The sequence below is a fragment of the Petromyzon marinus genome, chromosome 74 (genome assembly GCF_048934315.1).
Source record: "Petromyzon marinus isolate PM22_M1 ecotype Great Lakes invasive population chromosome 74, UKy_Petmar_22M1.pri1.0, whole genome shotgun sequence".
NCBI lineage: Eukaryota > Metazoa > Chordata > Hyperoartia > Petromyzontiformes > Petromyzontidae > Petromyzon > Petromyzon marinus.
Genome location: NC_133740.1, coordinates 5,247,010 through 5,265,238, shown reverse-complemented (window position 1 = coordinate 5,265,238; position 18,229 = coordinate 5,247,010). Strand labels below are relative to the sequence as shown.

The 18,229-nt window shown below is 56.3% G+C and overlaps 1 protein-coding gene across 1 annotated transcript in view; it reads left to right on the top strand.

Annotated features, from left to right (window-relative positions):
- LOC142907066 (uncharacterized) overlaps positions 1-18,229 on the top strand; it is a 38,188-nt gene that overhangs the window by 17,969 nt on the left and 1,990 nt on the right. Inside the window, exons 2-4 of the mRNA XM_076056018.1 lie at positions 296-1,618; positions 5,770-5,855; positions 15,004-18,229. The exon at positions 15,004-18,229 is cut by the window's right edge and continues 1,990 nt beyond it. Of these exons, the coding sequence (XP_075912133.1) occupies positions 296-1,618; positions 5,770-5,855; positions 15,004-15,132 (1,538 nt within the window). The 3' untranslated portion in view covers positions 15,133-18,229. The remainder of the gene's footprint in view (positions 1-295; positions 1,619-5,769; positions 5,856-15,003) is intronic.

Below are 18,229 nucleotides of genomic sequence, written 5' to 3'. Positions count from 1 at the left end.
GTATCTTACACTACAGCATCAACACCACTTCCAACAACAGTATCTTACACTACAGCATCAACACCACTTCCAACAGCAGTATCTTACACTACAGCCTCAACACCACTTCCAACAGCAGTGTCTTACACTACAGCATCAACACCACTTCCAACAGCAGTATCTTACACTACAGCATCAACACCACTTCCAACAGCAGTGTCTTACACTACAGCATCAACACCACTTACAACAACAGCTTATACTACAGCATCAACACCACTTACAACAACAGCTTACACTACACCCACACCAACAGCAGCAGCAGCAACCATCGCTGCTGGCTCAACAGCTACAACAACAGCTTACACTACAGCCTCAACAACAGCAGCAGCTTACACTACAGCATCAACAACAGCAGCTTACACTACAGCATCAACAACACTAACAACAACAGCTTACACTACAGCATCAAGAACAGCAGTATCTTACACTACAGCATCAACACCACTTCCAACAGCAGTTTACACTACAGCCTCAACACCACTTCCAACAGCAGTTTACACTACAGCCACACCAACAGCAGCAGCTTACACTACACCCACACCAACAGCAGCTTACACTACAGCATCAAAACCACTTACATCAACAACAGCAGGTTACACTACAGCATCAACAACAGCAGCTTATACTACACCCACACCAACAGCAGCTTACACTACAGCCTCAACACCACTTACAAAAACAACAGCAGCTTACACTACAGCATCAACAACAGCAGCTTACACTACAGCATCAACACCACTCACAACAACAGCAGCTTACACTACAGCATCAACAACAGCAGCAGCTTATACTACAGTCTCAACACCACTCACAACAACAACAGCAGCTTACACAACAGCCTCAACACCACTCACAACAACAGCAGCTTACACTACAGCCTCAACACCACTCACAACAACAACAGCTTACACTACAGCCGCAACACCACTCACAACAACAGCAGCTTACACTACAGCATCAACAACAACAGCAGCTTACACTACAGCCTCAACACCACTTACAAAAACAACAGCAGTTTACACTACAGCATCAACAACAGCAGCTTACACTACAGCATCAACACCACTCACAACAACAGCAGCTTACACTACAGCATCAACAACAGCAGCAGCTTACACTACAGCCTCAACACCACTTACAACAACAGCTTACACTACAGCATCAACAACAGCAGCTTACACTACAGCCTTAACACCACTCACAACAACAGCAGCTTACACTACAGCATCAACAACAGCAGCAGCTTATACTACAGTCTCAACACCACTCACAACAACAGCAGCAGCTTACACTACAGCCTCAACACCACTCACAACAACAGCAGGTTACACTACAGCCTCAACACCACTTACAACAACAACAGCTTACACTACAGCATCAACAACAGCAGCAGCTTACACTACAGCCTCAACAATACTTACAACAACAACAGCAGTTGCACGGACCACAACAGCAGCAACCACTTCAACAACAGCTGCTCCAACTACAAGCACAAAAGCCACCACTACAGCCAACACTACAGCCACCACGACAGCCGTCCCAAGAACATCGATGAGAGTGGTGGAGAAGATTACAGGTAACCACCCGACTCACTCACTCACTAACTCATTCACTCACCCACTCATTCACTCACACAGCCACTCACTCACTCACCCACTCACCCACTCAATCACTCACCCACTCACTCACCCACTCATTCACCCACTCATTCACTCACCCACTCGCTCACTGAATCACTCACCCAGTCACTCACTCACTCACCCACCGACTCATTCACTCACCCACTCAGTCACCCACTCATTCACTCACCCACTCATTCACTCACCCACTCATTCACTCACCCACTCACTCACTCACTCGCTCACTCACTCACCCAGTCACTCACTCACCCACTCACTCACCCACTCACTCACTCACTCACCCACTCACTCACTCACTCAACCACCCACTCACTCACCCACCCACCCACTCACTCACCCACTCATTCACTCACTCACCCACTCACTCACCCACTCACTCACTCATCCACTCACTTAATCACTCACCCACTCACTCACTCACCCAGCCACTCACTCAACCACCCACTCACTCACCCACTCATTCACTCACTCACCCACTCACTCACCCACTCACTCACTCATCCACTCACTTAATCACTCACCGACTCACTCACTCACTCACCCAGTCACTCACTCACCCACTCACTCACTCACCCACTCACTCACTCACTCACCCACTCACTCACTCACTCACTCATCCACCCACTCACTCACCCACTCACTCACCCACTCACTCACTCGCTCGCTCACTCACCCACTCGCTCACTCACTCACTCATCTACTCATTCACTCACTCACTCACCCACTCACTCACTCACCCACTCACCCACTCACTCACCCACTCACCCACTCGCTCACCCACTCATTCACTCACTCACCCACTCACTCACTCACCCACTCACTCACTCACCCACTCACCCACTCACTCACCCACTCACCCACTCACTCATCCACTCATTCACTCACTCACACACTCGCTCACTCACTCACTCACCCACTCACTCACTCGCTCACTCACTCATTCACTCACCCACTCACCCACCCACTCACTCGCTCACTCACTCACTCACCCACTCACTCACTCGCTCGCTCACTCACCCACTCGCTCACTCACTCACTCATCTACTCATTCACTCACTCACTCACTCACCCACTCACTCACTCGCTCAATCACTCATTCACTCACCCACTCATTTATCCACTCGCTCACTCACTCACCCACTCACTCACTCACCCACTCACTCACTCACCCACTCACCCACTCACTCACCCACTCACCCACTCACTCATCCACTCATTCACTCACTCACACACTCGCTCACTCACTCACTCACCCACTCACTCACTCGCTCACTCACTCATTCACTCACCCACTCACCCACCCACCCACTCACTCGCTCACTCACTCACTCACCCACTCACTCACTCACTCATCCACTCACTCACTCACCCACTCACTATCTCACTCCCTCACTCACCCACTCATCCACTCACTCACTCATCTACTCACTCACCCACTCGCCCACTCACTCACTCATCCACTCACTCACTCATCCACTCACTCACTCATTCACTCACCCACTCACTCACTCACTCACCCAGTCACCCACTCACTCACTCACCCACTCACCCACTCGCTCATCCACTCGCTCACTCACTCACCCACTCACTCACTCACCCACTCACCCACTCACCCACTCACTCACCCACTCACTCACCCACTCATTCACTCACTCACCCACTCGCTCACTCACTCACTCACCCACTCACTCACTCGCTCACTCACTCACTCATTCAATCACCCACTCGCTCACTCACTCACCCACTCACTCACTCGCCCGCTCACTCAACCACTCGCCCACTCATTCACCCACTCACTCACTCACCCACTCACTCATTCACTCATCCACTCATTCACTCACCCACTCACTCGCTCACCCAGGTAGTCAGGTGACCAGGTAGTCAGGTGACCTGGAAGTCAGGTGACTTGGTAATCAGGTGACCAGTTAGTCAGGTGACCAGGTTAGTCAGGTAGTCAGGTAGTCAGGTGACCAGGTAGTCAGGTGACCAATTAGTCAGGTAACCAGGTAGTCAGGTGACCAATTAGTCAGGTGACCAAGTAGTCAGGTGACCAATTAGTCAGGTGACCAGGTAGTCAGGTGACCAATTAGTCAGGTGACCAAGTAGTCACGTGACCAATTAGTCAGGTGACCAGGTAGTCAGGTGACCAATTAGTCAGGTGACCTGGTAGTCAGGTTACCAGGTAGTCAGGTGACCAGGTAGTCCGGTGACCAGGTTGTCAGGTGACCTGGTAGTCAGGTGACCAATTAGTCAGGTGACCAGGTAGTCAGGTGACCAGGTAGTCAGGTAGTCAGGTGACCAGGTAGTCAGGTGACCAGGTAGTCAGGTGACCAGGTAGTCAGGTAGTCAGGTGACCAGGTAGTCAGGTGACCAGGTAGTCAGGTGACCAGGTAGTCAGGTAGTCAGGTGACCAATTAGTCAGGTGACCAGGTAGTCAGGTGACTAGGTAGTCAGGTAGTCAGGTGACCAGGTAGTCAGGTGACCAGGTAGTCAGGTAGTCAGGTGACCAATTAGTCAGGTGACCAGGTAGTCAGGTGACCTGGTAGTCAGGTGACCAATTAGTCAGGTGACCAGGTAGTCAGGTGACCAGGTAGTCAGGTAGTCAGGTGACCAGGTAGTCAGGTGACCAGGTAGTCAGGTGACCAGGTAGTCAGGTAGTCAGGTGACCAATTAGTCAGGTGACCAGGTAGTCAGGTGACCAGGTAGTCAGGTTACCAGGTAGTCAGGTGATCAATTAGTCAGGTGACCAGGTAGTCAGGTGACCAGGTTGTCAGGTGACCAGGTAGTCAGGTGACCTGGTAGTCAGGTGACCTGGTAGTCAGGTGACCAGGTAGTCAGGTGACCAGGCAGTCAGGTGACCAGGTAGTCAGGTGACCTGGTAGTCAGGTGACTAGTTAGTCAGGTGACTAGTTAGTCAGGTGACCAGTTAGTCAGGTAACCAGGTTGTCAGGTGACCAGGTAGACAGGTGACCTGGTAGTCAGGTGACCAGGTAGTCAGGTGACCTGGTAGTCAGGTTACCAGGTAGTCAGGTGACCAGGTAGTCAGGTGACCAGGTAGTCAGGTTACCAGGTAGTCAGGTGACCTGGTAGTCAGGTGACCGATTAGTCAGGTGACCAGGTAGTCAGGTGACCAGGTAGTCCGGTGACCAGTTAGTCAGGTGACCAGTTAGTCAGGTGACCAGGTAGTCAGGTGACCAGGTAGTCCGGTGACCAGTTAGTCAGGTGACCAGGTAGTCAGGTAACCAGGTAGTCAGGTGACCTGGTAGTCAGTTGACTAGGTAGTCAGGTGACCAGGTAGTCAGGTGACCAGCTAGTCAGGTGACCAGGTAGTCAGGTGACCAGGTAGTCAGGTGACCAGCTAGTCAGGTGACCTGGTAGTCAGGTGACCAGCTAGTCAGGTGACCAGGTAGTCAGGTGACCTGGTAGTCAGTTGACTAGGTAGTCAGGTGACTAGTTAGTCAGATGACCAGGTAGTCAGGTGACCAGCTAGTCAGGTGACCAGGTAGTCAGGTGACCAGGTAACCAGGTAGTCAGGTGACCAGGCAGTCAGGTGACAAGGTAGTCAGGTGACCAGGTAACCAGGTAGTCAGGTGACCAGGTAACCAGGTAGTCAGGTGACCAGGTAGTCAGGTGACCAGGTAGTCAAGTAACCAGGTAACCAGGTAGTCAGGTAGTTAGGTGACCAGGTAGTCAGGTGACCAGTTAGTCAGGTTACCAGGTAGTCAGGTGACCAGCTAGTCAGGTGACCAGGTAGTCAGGTGACTAGTTAGTCAGGTGACCAGCTAGTCAGGTAACCAGCTAGTCAGGTGACCTGGTAGTCACGTGACCAGCTAGTCAGGTGACCAGGTAGTCAGGTGACCAGGTAGTCAGGTGACCAGGTAGTCAGGTGACTAGTTAGTCAGGTGACTAGTTAGTCAGGTGACCAGGTAGTCAGGTGACCAGGTTGTCAGGTGACCAGGTAGTCAGGTGACCAGGTAGTCAGGTGACCAGGTAGTCAGGTGACCAGGTAGTCAGGTGACCAGCTAGTCACGTGACCAGCTAGTCAGGTGACCAGGTAGTCAGGTGACTGGACGGTCTGTTTCCCCAGCCATGACCGTGACGCCCTTCCGCGTCATCTTCAGAGGGCGCCCCGGGCTGAGTCGAGATGACGCCAGGCAGATCGTGAGGCAGCAGGTGGGAGGCACCAGCTGGCAGGGCCAGGCTGAGCAGTGTGGGGAGTGTGGGGAGTGGGGAGTGTGTGTGAGTGAGTGTGTGTGTGGGGAGTGTGTGAGTGTGTATGGGGAGTGTGTGAGTGTGTATGGGGAGTGTGTGGGGAGTGTGTGTGTGTGAGTGTGTGTGAGTGTGTGTGAGTGTGTGAGTGTGTGAGTGTGTTTGGGGAGTGTGTAGTGAGTGTGTGGGGAGTGTGTGTGTGAGTGTGTGTGTGTGAGTGTGTGGGGAGTGTGTGAGTGGGGAGTGTGTATGGGGAGTGTATGGGGAGTGTGTGAGTGGGGAGTGTGTGAGTGGGGAGTGTGTGAGTGTGTGTGAGTGTGTGAGTGTGTGTGAGTGTGTGAGTGGGGAGTGTGTGTGTGTGTAGTGAGTGTGAGTGGGGAGTGTGTGTGGGGAGTGTGTGTGGGGAGTGTGTGTAGTGAGTGTGAGTGGGGAGTGTGTGAGTGGGGAGTGTGTGTAGTGAGTGTGAGTGGGGAGTGTGTGTGGGGAGTGTGTGTAGTGAGTGTGAGTGGGGAGTGTGTGAGTGGGGAGTGTGTGAGTGTGTGTGAGTGTGTGAGTGTGTATGGGGAGTGTGTGTGTGTGTATGGGGAGTGTGTGTGTGTGGGGAGTGTGTGTAGTGAGTGTGTGTGAGTGTGTGTGAGTGTGTGGGGAGTGTGTGAGTGGGGAGTGTGTGGGGAGTGTGTGGGGAGTGTGTGAGTGGGGAGTGTGTGGGGAGTGTGTGGGGAGTGTGTGAGTGGGGAGTGTGTGTGTGGAGTGTGTGTGTGTGGGGAGTGTGTTTGGGGAGTGTGTGAGTGAGTGGGGAGTGTGTGTGTGTGTGTGAGTGTGTGTGGAGTGTGTGTGTGAGTGTGTATGGGGAGTGTGTGGGGAGTGTGTGAGTGGGGAGTGTGTGTAGTGAGTGTGTGTGAGTGTGTATGGGGAGTGTGTGAGTGGGGAGTGTATGTGTGTGTGTGAGTGTGTATGGGGAGTGTGTGGGGAGTGTGTGTGTGAGTGTGTGTATGTGTGTGTAGTGAGTGTGTGTGGGAAGTGTGTGAGTGTGTGTGGGGAGTGTGTGTGTGTATGGGGAGTGTGTGGGGAGTGTGTGAGTGGGGAGTGTGTGTGTGGAGTGTGTGAGTGTGTGGGGAGTGTGTGGGGGGAGTGTGTGTGTGTGTGGGGAGTGTGTGAGTGTGTGTGTGGGGAGTGTATGTGTGTGTGAGTGTGTATGGGGAGTGTGTGTGTGTGGGGAGTGTGTGTGGGGAGTGTGAGTGTGTGACTTGGGAGTGTATGTGTGTGTGAGTGTGTATGGGGAGTGTGTGGGGAGTGTGTGAGTGGGGAGTGTGTGTGTGGAGTGTGTGTGTGTGTGTGAGTGTGTGGGGAGTGTGTGAGTGTGTGAGTGGGGAGTGTGTGTGTGTGAGTGTGTGTGGGGAGTGTGTGAGTGTGTGTGTGAGTGTGTGTGTGAGTGTGTGTGGGGAGTGTGTGTGTGAGTGTGTGTATGTGTGAGTATGTGTGTGGAGTGTGTGTGTGTGTGAGTGTGTGAGTGTATGTGTGTGTGTGTGGGGAGTGTGTGTTTGTGGGGAGTGTGTGAGTGTGTGTGGGGAGTGTGTGAGTGTGTGAGTGTATGTGTGTGTGTGGGGAGTGTGTGTGTGAGTGTGTATGGGGAGTGTGTGGGAAGTGTGTGAGTGGGGAGTGTGTGTGTGTGTGAGTGTGTATGGGGAGTGTGTGGGGAGTGTGTTAGTGGGGAGTGTGTGTGTGGAGTGTGTGTGTGTGAGTGTGTGGGGAGTGTGTGTGGGGAGTGTGTGTGGTGAGTGTATGGGGAGTGTGTGTGTGAGTGTGTGAGTGTGGGGAGTGTGTGTGGTGAGTGTATGGGGAGTGTGTGTGTGAGTGTGTGAGTGTGGGGAGTGTGTGAGTGTGTGTGTGTGGGGAGTGTGTGAGTGGGGAGTGTATGTGTGTGAGTGAGTGTGTATGGGGAGTGTGTGGGGAGTGTGAGTGGGGAGTGTATGTGTGTGAGTGAGTGTGTATGGGGAGTGTGTGGGGAGTGTGTGAGTGGGGAGTGTATGTGTGTGTGAGTGTGTATGGTGAGTGTGTGGGGAGTGTGTGAGTGTGTGTGGGGAGTGTGTGAGTGTGTGAGTGTGTGTGGGGAGTGTGTGAGTGTGTGGGGAGTGTGTGTGTGAGTGTGTGAGTGTATGTGTGTGTGTGGGGAGTGTGTGTGTGTGTGTATGTGTGTGTGGGGAGTGTGTATGGGGAGTGTGTGTGTAGGGAGTGTGTGTATGTGTGTGTAGTGTGTGAGTGGAGAGTGTGTGAGTGTGTGTGTGTATGTCTGTGTGGGGAGTGTGTGTGGGGAGTGTGTGTGTGGGGAGTGTGTGTGGGGAGTGTGTGTATGTGTGTGTAGTGTGTGAGTGTGTGAGTGGGGAGTGTGTGAGTGTGTGTGGGGAGTGTGTGAGTGTGTGTGGGGAGTGTGTGAGTGTGTGTGGGGAGTGTGTGTATGTGTGTGTGGCGAGTGTGTGAGTGTGAGTGTGGGGAGTGTTTGTGAGTGTGTGTGAGAGTTGCCAGCGGGCGTTCGACACTTCACGTGGCCTCAAGGTGCACATGGCCTGGCACAAGCGTCGTCATGTTGACGTCAGCGCCACTTAGTGGCGAATGGTGGTTGTTGTTGTGTGAGTTAGAGGCGCTGCTGCTGAGACTGGAGTGTGCCACTTAGAGGTGGGGCCTTACCATCAGCCCCACCAAAACTAAGCACCTGCCTGGGTATTTTGCACCATCGGGCACTCCACCCCCACAACTCCCAATCGGTGATGAGGCAGTTGTGGAGAGAGTGGAGAGTTTCCGATAATTGGGCAGTGTGCTTATGACCGGCTCCGGTTTAACAGCAGAGGTCTCACTCCAAATCAGTCGAGCGGCAATATCTTTTCATCGGTTGCGTAACGCTGTGTGGAAGCTACCTGGTCTGTCGCTCCGCTCTAAGCTTCAGGTCTTCTCGGCCACGGTCATTCCCTCCCTTCTCTACGCTTGCGAAACGTGGACCCCCCTAATGGAGCATCTTCACCGGTTAGAAACATTTAGGCTGGCCTACCTACGATCCATCCTGGGTTTAACCAGCAGGCTGGATTGTGTGAGGAGCTCACAAACCCTTGAAATATCTGGACAAAGTCCCATCGGTGATCTCCTCCGGTCGGCAAGGCTGCGTTGGCTGGGTCATGTAGCCCGCATGCCCAGCCACCACATGCCGAAGCAGCTTCTGTTTGGCCGTATAGAGGGGGCTAAACGGGCACGACATGGCCTGGAGAAGAGTTGGAGCTGATGTGGTACATGAGGACGTGGAGCTGAGTGGACTTTCCAACAACCGGTACCAGCGGTGTCAACATCGGCCTCTGTGGAGGAGGAGGAGGCTCATGAAGGACGCTGCTACTGGGCAGTTGGAGGCAGTCGCCCTCCAGCAACAATTGACGGCAGATGAGCGACCCTCACAACAACGAGCGGAGCGCCGGGTGGAAAAAATGCAGCAGGTTGGCACATTTGCGAGCCCAGCTGGTGCATCTGCCAGTCATCTCACTCGGTCAATGCATGGCACCTTCAGAGTATGCCCTGCGACCTCCTGCCAGTGGCGAGCCTTCGACACTTCACGTGGCCTTAAAGTACACCTAGCCTGGCACCAGGCACCTAGCCTGGTGACGTCACCGCCACTTAGTGACGAATGGCGGTTGTTGTCGTGTTAGTGTGTGTGTGTTAGTGGGGAGCGATAGTGTAGCGGTTAGCGCGCTGCGCTATGAACCTGGCGACCCGGGTTCAATTCCCGCTCACGGCCAACACCAGTGACGATTATGTGAACCGATCCCGGGCCTCCCCTAGGTCGACTCAGCCTCAAATGAGTACCTGGTGCGGTGTGTAAACATCGCCAATGGGGAGACAAAGGCGGTCGGGCGTGGCGCTGGCCACCCACCCACTCGTGTACCGTTCCGGCCTTCATAGGTGCTCGCTAACAGCACTTGCCCCTGCAGTCTGTTACAGGCTACACGGGGGATCTTTGTCTTTGTGCTAACAGCACTTGCCTCAGCAGCCTGCTGAAGGCTATGCGGGGGGACCCTTGGCATTGCTGCGTGGGAGCGCGAGCTGCGAGAAACGCGAGCCCCTTGCTAACAGCTCCCATCAAGAGGTGAAGCACCGGAGAGAGGCAGAGAGACCTTGACCTTTGAACCACTTTCATTTCTGCCAGCAGCGATCCACTGGAGCCGATTTTGGTACCAAGTCACACCGAGTGCAGCGCCGCGTCGCAAGCCGCTGCCCGCAGTACAGCGCACCATCACGCCACGCTCGGAGTGGCACGTGAGCTCCAGCCGAGGAGCCGTGCCTTGAGCAGGCCCCTGAACATCTGAGTGGTACGTGAGCTCCAGCCGAGGAGCCGTGCCTTGAGCAGGCCCCTGAACATCTGAGTGGTACGTGAGCTCCAGCCAGAGCCGTGCCTTGAGCAGGCCCCTGAACATCTGAGTGGCACGTGAGCTCCAGCCGAGGAGCCGTGCCTTGAGCAGGCCCCTGAACATCGGAGTGGTACGTGAGCTCCAGGCGGAGCCGTGCCTTGAGCATGCCCCTGAACATCTGAGTGGTACGTGAGCTCCAGCCAGAGCCGTGCCTTTAGCAGGCCCCTGAACATCTGAGTGGCACGTGAGCGCCAGCCAGAGCCGTGCCTTGAGCAGGCCCCTGAACATCTGAGTGGCACGTGAGCTCCAGCCAGAGCCGTGCCTTGAGCAGGCCCCTGAACATCTGAGTGGCACGTGAGCTCCAGCCAGAGCCGTGCCTTGTGCAGGCCCTTGAACATCTGAGTGGTACGTGAGCTCCAGCCAAGGAGCCGTGCCTTGAGCAGGCCCCTGAACATCGGAGTGGCACGTGAGCTCCAGCCGAGGAGCCGTGCCTTGAGCAGGCCCCTGAACATCTGAGTGGTACGTGAGCTCCAGCCAGAGCCGTGCCTTTAGCAGGCCCCTGAACATCTGAGTGGTACGTGAGCCCCAGCCGGAGCCGTGCCTTGAGCAGGCCTCTGAACATCTGAGTGGTACGTGAGCTCCAGGCGGAGCCGTGCCTTGAGCAGGCCCCTGAACATCTGAGTGGTACGTGAGCTCCAGCCAGAGCCGTGCCTTGAGCAGGCCCCTGAACATCTGAGTGGCACGTGAGCTCCAGCCAGAGCCGTGCCTTGTGCAGGCCCCTGAACATCTGAGTGGCACGTGAGCTCCAGCCAGAGCCGTGCCTTTAGCAGGCCCCTGAACATCTGAGTGGCACGTGAGCTCCAGCCAAGGAGCCGTGCCTTGAGCAGGCCCCTGAACATCGGAGTGGCACGTGAGCTCCAGCCGAGGAGCCGTGCCTTGAGCAGGCCCCTGAACATCTGAGTGGTACGTGAGCTCCAGCCAGAGCCGTGCCTTGAGCAGGCCCCTGAACATCTGAGTGGTACGTGAGCTCCAGCCGAGGAGCCGTGCCTTTAGCAGGCCCCTGAACATCTGAGTGGTACGTGAGCTCCAGCCAGAGCCGTGCCTTTAGCAGGCCCCTGAACATCTGAGTGGTACGTGAGCTCCAGCCGAGGAGCCGTGCCTTGAGCATGCCCCTGAACATCTGAGTGGTACGTGAGCTCCAGCCGAGGAGCCGTGCCTTGAGCATGCCCCTGAACATCTGAGTGGCACGTGAGCTCCAGCCGGAGCCGTGCCTTTAGCAGGCCCCTGAACATCTGAGTGGCACGTGAGCTCCAGGCAGAGCTGTGCCTTGAGCAGGCCCCTGAACATCTGAGTGGCACGTGAGCTCCAGACGGAGCCGTGCCTTGAGCAGGCCCCTGAACATCTGAGTGGCACGTGAGCTCCAGGCAGAGCCGTGCCTTGAGCAGGCCCCTGAACATCTGAGTGGTACGTGAGCTCCAGCCAGAGCCGTGCCTTTAGCAGGCCCCTGAACATCTGAGTGGTACGTGAGCTCCAGCCAGAGCCGTGCCTTTAGCAGGCCCCTGAACATCTGAGTGGTACGTGAGCTCCAGCCGAGGAGCCGTGCCTTGAGCATGCCCCTGAACATCTGAGTGGTACGTGAGCTCCAGCCGAGGAGCCGTGCCTTGAGCATGCCCCTGAACATCTGAGTGGCACGTGAGCTCCAGGCGGAGCCGTGCCTTGAGCAGGCCCCTGAACATCTGAGTGGCACGTGAGCTCCAGACGGAGCCGTGCCTTGAGCAGGCCCCTGAACATCTGAGTGGTACGTGAGCTCCAGGCAGAGCCGTGCCTTGAGCAGGCCCCTGAACATCTGAGTGGCACGTGAGCTCCAGCCGAGGAGCCGTGCCTTGAGCAGGCCCCTGAACATCGGAGTGGCACGTGAGCTCCAGCCGAGGAGCCGTGCCTGGAGCAGGCCCCATGAACATCGGCACCCCAGTGCAGCTGTCAGTGTCGCCTTGCAGCTTATTTTCCCCACTCTTTTAAGCCGCCATCGTTGCTTGGGCTCAGGCGAAGTTTGGCAAGATCGTGGCTCTAATCAGCCGGGCAAAGGCACCCCCTAAATATCAATATATACATATACACACAAAGCCGCTCTTGTAACAAAAAGGCACCTCCGTTCTCATGAAAATGGACCCCAAAAGCCGTAACATTGGGGTTGAGCCGTGGAGAGCGCAAGTCCTGGTGGGTGCCAGACCTTCACCCGTTCACAACCCAGAGCGCGCGCACAGAGTCTGGTGGGACAGATCTTCTCCAGAACCACGGAACGCACACGGGGCTGGCGCCTCCAGGGAGATTCGGCTGAGCGACACGGCCGAGGGCACCTGAGCGGTGCGGCAACCTCCGCCGGAGGTCACCACCGTGTTTGGCCGTGGGAGGCCTCTACATCGGCTGCCAATTGGGGGAGCGGAATCAGGGTAGAGAAATTATCTCCGCCCATTTCGGTGCCCGGTTAGGCGGGCAGCCTTCTGCGTTCGCAGAGAGAGGAGAGAGGGAGGGAGGGAGGGAGGGAGGGAGGGAGGGAGGGAGGGAGGGAGGGAGGGAGGGAGGGAGGGAGGGAGGGAGGGAGAGGGAGGGAGGGAGGGAGGGAGGGAGGGAGGGAGGGAGGGAGGGAGGGAGGGAGGCGTTCCGCGCGACAGCTTCTCCCCCGGCGAGCACGGAGCGGAGTGCCCGCGATGCGGTTGGACCATCTCAGCCGCGGCCCTTCCACTTGCGCCAGTCGCCCCGTCACCACGTCCATGACTTTGCCCAGCCCTGCCGGCCCCTTCGAAGAGGCAGTTGCTGCAGATCAAAGGGGCTCGTGTGAGATATGTTCGAGGTCGTAGAGCACCACGTGCGCCCTGCTCCACTCGAAGCCCCGCCAGGCGTCCGTCTGGTAACAGCCCGGCAGCCCCGCGTGGCCGGCCAGGCCCAGGCGCAACGGGAAGAGCTCCTGTCCATACCCCAGGCATCCCAACCCCCGCGTCTCTCAGCAAGCTGAGGCCCCCGGGGGGCCTTCCGGGGTTTTAGCTCCACCCCTTCCGTTGGGGCGGCCGCCTCACGGCCGGACGCCTGAAGCTCATCACCCTGGCGGCGACGTCCACCGGGGGCCCCGGGCCGCCCTCGCCCACGCGGCAGGCGGAGAGTCACCGGCCTTCATGCCAATGCTTCCCGTGGCCACGCGGAGTGCGCGAGTCACCGGTTCACTCTGGCGAGCAGCCAGAACCAGACGCCGGAGGGCTTTGCTCTCGTGCCACGGCACGGAGGCCGCCGGGTTATTGCCGCGGGCGACGAGGGCCCAGGCCGGCAAAGTTACCCCGCGATCACGCCGTGCCGGACCCTGTCCGGTTATTCTGAGCGACTCCGTCCGTGTGGGCGTCCCCAAGGTAGACCCCCCCCCCGCCCGCCCGCCCCGGGGCACCAGCTCAGCCTGGCGGAGGGAGGCCCTCTCGGCACCGCCCGTTGACCGCGACGCCGTGATCCCCGACGCCGCTTTGAGGCCGGACTGGTTTTGTCTCAGGGCGGTGTGGGAGCGGCTCAGTAGGCAAGGGTGCAGCCCCGTCTGACCCACCGCCCCCGCCCTCGCCCCCGCCCCCGCCCCCGCCCATCGTCACGGGAAAAGTCGAGCCGAGCCGCCGGTTGATCTCCGCCGGACCGGACGTGCCCCCTCCCCCCGGGGGCGTGCAGGAGCCTCGCGTGTGAGACGTTGACGCCTGGCCGAAGCGGAAACGACGTCCAGCCATGTCGCCGTGGCCCCATGGGCCCGACCAAGGCCTTTGCCTGACCCTAGAACGGGAGGGGAACCCGAGTCCACGTCGCCCACGTCGTCCACGTCGTCACGACATCACATCGTCCACGTCGTGACGTCGTTCACGTCGTCACGACGTCACATCGTCCACGTCGTGACGTCGCCCACGTCGTCCACGTCGTCCACGTCGTGCAATTCCTGCCCCCGGCCGTGCCGATGTTTCCGCGCGTGCGCCGGCCGGCGGAGCGGCGCCGCCCTTCGGCGCCGCTCCGCCGGCCGACCCGGCGCCGCCTCGCGACCGGATTGGCCGGCACCTTGGGGGAGGCGGTGCACGAGAGGCCAGTGGCCGGCGAGTCGCCGGCGAGTCGCCGGCGCGGCTTTGGGGGGCTCCTCCCTCCCGCCGGCCTCTCTCCGGCCGCAGCTCCGGCGATGCAGGGGGCCGGAGCTCGTCCCAACCAGGGCGGCGCGCGGAACTCCACTGGCAGGCGCCGTCAAATCGCCCGGGGGCTTCGCCCGGCGAGACGCTCGCTCTTGGAGGCACCTAGGGTAGGTCCCCCCCCCAGGGTAGGGCCCCCCCCCAGGGCCCCCCCCCCCACCACCCCCACGTCTCGCGAGGCTTCCGGCAGTAAATCATCGCGAGCAGAAGTCCCTGGCGGTCTCGGCGATGTTCCGCCTCTCGGCCGCGGCCGTTTGGCCCAGGGCCGTGGGCGTTTGCCGTTCGTGGTTTTCGCCGGTGTCTTTAGTAAGCGGCGTGAATACGCAGGGGGGGAGGGGGGGGTGGTGGTGTGGGGGGAGGGTGGGGGGAGGGTGGGGGTGCCGCGTCTTTTTGTTGTTTTGGTTTTGCTCGCGAAGGAGCGATGCTCCCGCAATGAGCTCGGCTCCTCCTCGAGCAGGGGGCGGGGTAGGGGGGGCGACAGAGGGGACTGTGGGTGCTGTGACCCCCCCCCCCCCCCCCCGTTGCCGGCAGGTGGCGTGCTGGTCCATGGATCGTCGAGACAGGGAGAGGGATGGAGGCAGGGAAACGCAGACTTTGACTTTTCAAGCGACTTTTTATTGCCGCCAGCAGCAGAAGCACTTGGAGGCCATTTCGGCGTGAAACGCACAAAGTCACCGGCAAGCACAAGTGGAAATTAACGCTACAAATCCACGCGCTGTGGCGCTAAACAGCAGCGCGCACGACACGAAAGAGAAGTCACGTGGTGGTGGTGGTGGTGGTGGTTGTGGTGGTGGTGGTGGTGGTGGTGGTGGTGTTGGTCATCGCGCACACCACGTTGACGAGCTGAGCGCTTCAGAAGGTGAACACGTGGGGTGGTGCCGTCCACGCTGGTACGGAGAGGGGCTTGCCCGGCTCCCCGGCGTTCTAAGAAGACGCGCCGCACGTCACCGGCACGTGGGTGTGGTACGTGGCGTGCTCCAGCCGGAGCCGCGCCTTGAGCAGGCCCCTGAACACCGGAAGCAGCACAGAGCAGCCGTCAGTGTCACCTTGCAGCGTCTTTTTACCTCGTTCTGTACCACCGCCAACTTCGCCTGAGCACAGGCGAAGATGGCGAGGTCATGGCGCTTGTTAGCCAGGTAAGGCACCACCCCCCCCATATACAGTGAGGGATAAAAAGTATTTGATCCCCTGCTGATTTTGTACGTTTGCCCACTGACAAAGAAATGATCAGTCTATAATTTTAATGGTAGGTTTATTTGAACAGTGAGAGAGAGAATAACAACAACAAAATCCAGAAAAACGCATGTCAAAAATGTTGTAAATTGATTTGACTTTTAATGAGGGAAATAAGTATTTGACCCCTCTGCAAAACATGACTTAGTACTTGGTGGCAAAACCCTTGTTGGCAATCACAGAGGTCAGACGTTTGCTCCCTCCACAGATTTTCAATGGGATTAAAGTCTGGAGACTGGCTCGGCCACTCCAGGACCTTAATGTGCTTCTTCTTGAGCCACTCCTTTGTTGCCTTGGCCGTGTGTTTTGGGTCATTGTCATGCTGGAATACCCATCCACGACTCATTTTCAATGCCCTGGCTGAGGGAAGGAGGTTCTCACCCAAGATTTTACGGTACATGGCCCCGTCCATCGTCCCTTTGATGCGGTGAAGTTGTCCTGTCCCCTTAGCAGAAAAACACCCCCAAAGCATAATGTTTCCACCTCCATGTTTGACGGTGGGGATGGTGTTCTTGGGGTCATAGGCAGCATTCCTCCTCCTCCAAACACGGCGAGTTGAGTTGATGCCAAAGAGCTCCATTTTGGTCTCATCTGACCACAAAACTTTCACCCAGTTGTCCTCTGAATCATTCAGATGTCCATTGGCAAATTTCAGACGGGCATGTATATATGCTTTCTTGAGCAGGGGGACCTTGTGGGCGCTGCAGGATTTCAGTCCTTCTCGGCGTAGTGTGTTACCAATTGTTTTCTTGGTGACTATGGTCCCAGCTGCCTTAAGATCATTGACAAGATCCTCTCGTGTAGTTCTGGGCTGATTCCTCACCGTTCTCATGATCATTGCAACTCCATGAGGTGAGATCTTGCATGGAGCCCCAGGCCAAGGGAGATTGACAGTTCTTTTGTGTTTCTTCCATTTGCGAATAATCGCACCAGCTGTTGTCACCTTCTCACCAAGCTGCTTGGCAATGGTCTTGTAGCCCATTCCAGCCTTGTGTAGGTCTACAATCTTGTCCCTGACATCCTTGGAGAGCTCTTTGGTCTTGGCCATGGTGGAGAGTTTGGAATCTGATTGATTGATTGCTTCTGTGGACAGGTGTCTTTTATACAGGTAACAAGCTGAGATTAGGAGCACTCCCTTTAAGAGTGATACAGGTAACGAGCTGAGATTAGGAGCACAAAGACACCTGGGAGCCAGAAATCTTTCTGATTGAGAGGGGGTCAAATACTTGTTTCCCTCATTAAAATGCAAATCAATTCATAACATTTTTGACATGCGTTTTTCTGGATTTGTTGTTGTTATTCTGTCTCTCACTGTTCAAATAAACCTACCATAAAAATTATAGACTGACCATTTCTTTGTCAGTGGGCAAAACGTACAAAATCAGCAGTGGGATCAAATACTTTTTATCCCTCACTGTACGGAGCTGCTGTTGTAGAAGGGCACCCCCCCCCAGTTTCCTGAAGATGCCCCCCAAAAGGCGGAACGTTGAGCTTGAGCCACTGGCAGCTTTAGTACCGGTGGGGGCAGATCCTCCCTGGCACGGCAGGAGATGCACCGAGTCCGTTACCCCCAGCGAGATTCGGCTGAGCCACACGGTTCTATTCGGTAAAGTCACGTGCAAAAAAACAACAACAACAACAACACTACAACGCTGTGGGTGATCACGATATAATTTTCTCCGATGCCAAGGTTCTTTGCAAACCCACGGATTTTTTTTTTTTATCAGAGATTTGTTCACGAGGCAATTCAGATTTACAAACACGGACACAATTTCAACCGAGAGGATGGTTTCAAATTAAGCAACCATTGGAAAGATGTTCTGAATCGAACCGAACATCAAACTGATTTTCAACGGTACAGTATATTTTTTTTCAAGTAGTGGTATCCCAAACTTTCGCAGCTGCTCAAATTCCCTTTTCACAACCATCAATAAGTAAACTCCCCCTCCCACCCTCGCAGGTCTGCACATGCTCCCCCCCTGTACATCGTCCATCATGCTAAGTCCGCCAATTAAATGCTAATTTTTCATGCTAATTCCTTTGTCAAGGCGCTTGATCTTTTTCCTCTCACACAGCTTAAAGGTCCGCGGTCTGAGCGTGGCTGTGTTCACTCCGGCGCTGTCCTCTGGACAGTCTGGTCCCTTCACCTGATGAAGGCCGCTTGTGTCGTGGCCGAAACGTCGTGAGAATTTAATTTTTTGTTGTTTTTTTTTGCACGTGACTTTAGCGAATAGAAGCAAAGGGTATGGGAGAGACTTTGTACGTCGGGGGGGCGGGGGGCTGCCGCTATCAGGGGAGAGAGACAGGTCTCCACATTTGTGTTGTCCGGTGGGTCGGGCAGGTCCCGGGAATGCAGCGCCTCGACACAGCCACGTGCGGAGCGCTGTGTTCGGGGCACTCTTGAGGGGAACGTGCCTGCAGCCTCGGAGCTTCAGGAGCTTGCCAGAGACACGCAGAGAGAGAGAGACAGAGATGGAGAGAGAGAGACAGACAGAGACAGATAGAGAGAGACAGAGAGAGAGAC